This window comes from Entamoeba nuttalli (assembly GCF_000257125.1).
Source record: "Entamoeba nuttalli P19 unplaced genomic scaffold asmbl_7561, whole genome shotgun sequence".
Classification (NCBI taxonomy): Eukaryota; Evosea; order Mastigamoebida; family Endamoebidae; genus Entamoeba; species Entamoeba nuttalli.
Window position 1 is genome coordinate 1 of NW_008578683.1, and position 3698 is coordinate 3698.

Sequence of the window (3698 nt, forward strand, 5' to 3'; positions counted from 1 at the left end):
TATTATTTATTAAATTTTTAAATGAAATTTTATTTTTTTTTTGTATTTTTAAGAATGGAATTTTAGTTAAAAAAAAAGAAGAAAGAAAAAACAGAACTTTATAAAAGGAAGATTAAAAAATGACAACAACAGATGATACAGTTAAATTTGGGAAAGTTGAAATAACACAATATAAAAGAGCAATAGGAGGGTCATGTGGAGTACCAGAAAAAGGAAAATATCCATTAGGATTATCTTTTGAGATTGTAAACCAAAGTGAAATGACATTTGAAGAATATGTAGAAAAATACCAAAAGAAAACCGAACCATTAGAAGAAATTGGAGAGAAAAAAAGAAAAAAGTTATTAAGTGAAAATAAACAAGATTTAACAAAATATGATGATTCTATTGATATTGAAATGCAAAAAACAATGAAAAGAATAAGTAAAAGAGGATGTCGTTGTAAAGGGGTATGTGATAAAAATTGTGTTTGTGTTAAACATGGTCAGTCATGTATTTTTGGGGTATGTGCATGTAGTGACAGAGATTGTTCAAATATAAGAGATGATGATCCATGTATAGGTTCACCTTTTGATGATATTGATGCAGGACAAAGAAGTATTTTATTGAATGTAACACCTGCACCAGTAAAAAAGCATAGTATATTTAATTGAGTTTTACATAGTAAAAAAAAAACAAAAAAATAAAATTTATAATAAAAAATAATAAATATTTGAAAATGTTCTTAAAAACAAAAAAAATGAACTTTAAAAGAGTAATATGAGTTCTTCTAGATTATTAAAAACCATTCTGTTAGGTTCAAGTAAGTTTGTTTAAGTTGATATATCAAATTATATTTTATGAAAACAAAATAATTGTTATTTATTTTATAGTGTAGGAAAAACAGCTTTGATACATAGATTTGTTAATCAAAAATTTACAAATTCATATAAAGCAACAATTGGAGCAGATTTTATGACAAAATCTATTATTGTAGAAGGAAAAGAAGTTACAATGCAAACATGGGATACAGCAGGAAATGAAAGATTTATATCATTAAGTATAGCATTTTATAGAGGAGCAGATTGTTGTGGATTAGTATTTGATGTATCAAATCCAAAATCATTTGAACAATTAACTATGTGGAAAAATGAATTTCTTAAGAATTGTACAACTAATAAAAATGGTAAATTTCCATTTGTAATTATTGGAAATAAAATTGATAAAGGAAGTGTTATATCAAAAGAAGCTGTTGATGATTGGATTCAATTTAATGATTTAGATGCTATTTATGTTGAATCTTCTGCTTTAACTGGTGATAATGTTGATTTTGTTTTTGAATGTTTAGCAAAAAAAGCATTAGAATCAGAACCTTTATTAGTTCAACCAAATGAAACATTAGTTCAACCTTTTAAAAATGATGATGAAGTTGAACAAGCCCCTTGTTGTTAATTCATTTTTTATTTCAATTAAAAAAATCTTTCATTTTTCTTTTATTAAAAATTAAAAATATAATTTCAAAACAAATAAATTCAATTAATTCATAATTGTTGTTGAACAAATCATTGAATTTTATTTGAAATAATTTCTTCCAATTAATGGAGTAGTTGATAAATCAAAAGGAATAAATTCCCAATTTTCATTTTTATTTATTGTTTCATTTAATTTATATTCATTTAATAAAGGGTCTGAATAATCAAATTTTACAATAGTAAAATTATCAGTATTAGTAATTTGTGAAATAACTTTTTTAACTGATAATTCTTCTTGATCAGTTTTAACAATTAAATTTTCTAAAATACTAGTAATTTTAGCAAGAGATAAATGAGGACAAATATTAGTTCTAGCTTCATTATCTGATAAAATAGATTTATCATTTAATAATAAAACTCTTGAAGTTTCAGATATTACGCTAAATTGATCTTTACAATCTATTTGAAATATGTGTGGTTTTCTAAAATAATCTTGAAGAAATGAAATAATCATAACTGAGTTCATTCCAATTGTTGTACAACAATTCTTTTTTGATGGATTAACTACTTCTTCAATAAAAAGAATATTAATTTCTCTTAATAAATCTTCAACAAATATATTTATAAATACTTTGGTTACTCTCATTTGTTCAAACATTTTTCTCAAATCATCAATAAAATTTATTAATTCATCACAACTCATTAATGACTTATTAAATATTAATTCCATTAATTTTTGTAAATCTTTTTTAATAATTTCAAATAACTTTGTATATAACTTCTTTATTGATTCAGATAATACTTTAATAAAATTTCCAATTTGACTACTACTACTCTTTTCATATTCTTTCTTAAATAATAAACATAATCTACTAATACTTGAATATAAATATATCGCTTGTTTTACAAATAGTAAATCATTTGATATTGTTTCTTCTAATGCTGTATTAGTTGCTTCTAATAAATCTTCTTTTCCATCAAATGCTTTTTTCTTTATAAGAATTTCAAAAATTAATTCACTCATTAATGTATTAGTCATTGGCATATTTTTTGATTCTAAATCAAATTGCATTAAAGACGTTACTTGTTTTATATCATCAACAAATTTCGCTTCGTCTTCTGGTAAATTTTCTTTCTGAACTTCATTCATCTCTGAAAGAAATATAGGACGTTGACTAAAGGCTGATTTAACTCGTTGATGTCCTACTCTTCGAGAAATATCAACTGACCCTCCTGAAAAATCTCCTCTTGAACTACAATTTTGACTTCTTGCATCTCTAGCACTACGTGCAAGACCAGAACTAATTTGTGATGATGCTGTTGTTTGTTTTGATGGTGTACTAGTTGTTGGAGTTATTGAAGAAGCCATTGCAGATTGTTTCTCAAGAGGAATAGTTATTGAAGTGATTTGTCTTTTTAATTGTGGTATTTGACTAGTTTTTGTTATTTGATGAACTTGACCTGAAAATTGTAGAGAATATAAAAGCTGCATTGGAAGGTTTTTATATGTAAAATTAAGTATTTGTGAAGTAGTAATACTATTCACAAATTTTGATAAGTTCACTGATGTTTTAAATAACTCTTTCTTTTTTGTTACTGTCTTAATAACAAATTGAAGTTCTTTTTCTTTGTACGTTCCTTCTTTTTGGCTCTTAACAATAAAAGTACTAAGGAAATTAAATGTTTGGTTAAGGTCTTTATTTATCTCAAATGGTTGTGTAGTTTCTGTAATATCTCCACGTGAATATGTACATGTAATAAATCCAAATTGGCTTAAACTTGATTCTGGAGCAGATGAGAAAACTTTTTGAATAGTTAATTTGACATCAATCTTCCTATGTGACATAATAAATGAATTATCTTTTCTTGTTCTTTTCTCTTTCTTTTTTCCATTCAAAATACTTTTTCATTTATACATAATTTTATTTTTTATAGTTTCATTTAATTTTCTTATAGATTAGGTACTAATATCTTTTCAAGTTCTTCTGTTAAAGTTGTTATTTTTAAAATGAAAAGCAATTCACATTTAAAAAAAAGTGTAAGGAAAAGAATTGTATCAACATACATAATTTCTAGGATTGAGGTAAATCAGATTAAGGAAATAAGCTAAGAATAAAAGAATAAAAAAGAAAGAAACTAAATGAATGAATTTAGCTTCATTCTTTGTCTTTAGAAGTATAAACAAATGACTTAATTTTCATTTATTCTTTTTGCTAGTGAGTCTCTTAATAATATCTTTTCTTCGAA

At 24.3% G+C, this 3698-nt stretch overlaps 3 protein-coding genes across 3 annotated transcripts; 2 read left to right on the forward strand and 1 right to left on the reverse strand.

Moving 5' to 3' along the window:
- Positions 1 to 119: 119 nt before the first annotated feature.
- Positions 120 to 653, forward strand: ENU1_172070 (hypothetical protein; the record flags this gene model as incomplete). The annotated part of the gene is made up of 1 exon (XM_008861175.1): positions 120 to 653. One exon carries the CDS (start codon positions 120 to 122, stop codon positions 651 to 653), a length of 534 nt encoding a protein of 177 aa, XP_008859397.1.
- A 106-nt stretch (positions 654 to 759) lies between these two features.
- Positions 760 to 1431, forward strand: ENU1_172080 (Rab family GTPase; the record flags this gene model as incomplete). The annotated part of the gene is made up of 2 exons (XM_008861176.1): positions 760 to 806; positions 873 to 1431. The coding sequence occupies 2 exons, from the start codon at positions 760 to 762 to the stop codon at positions 1429 to 1431; spliced, it is 606 nt and encodes a 201-aa protein (XP_008859398.1).
- A 120-nt stretch (positions 1432 to 1551) lies between these two features.
- ENU1_172090 (hypothetical protein) lies at positions 1552 to 3297 on the reverse strand (the record flags this gene model as incomplete). Its single annotated transcript, XM_008861177.1, has 1 exon — positions 1552 to 3297. The coding sequence occupies one exon, from the start codon at positions 3295 to 3297 to the stop codon at positions 1552 to 1554; it is 1746 nt and encodes a 581-aa protein (XP_008859399.1).
- Positions 3298 to 3698: the final 401 nt, after the last annotated feature.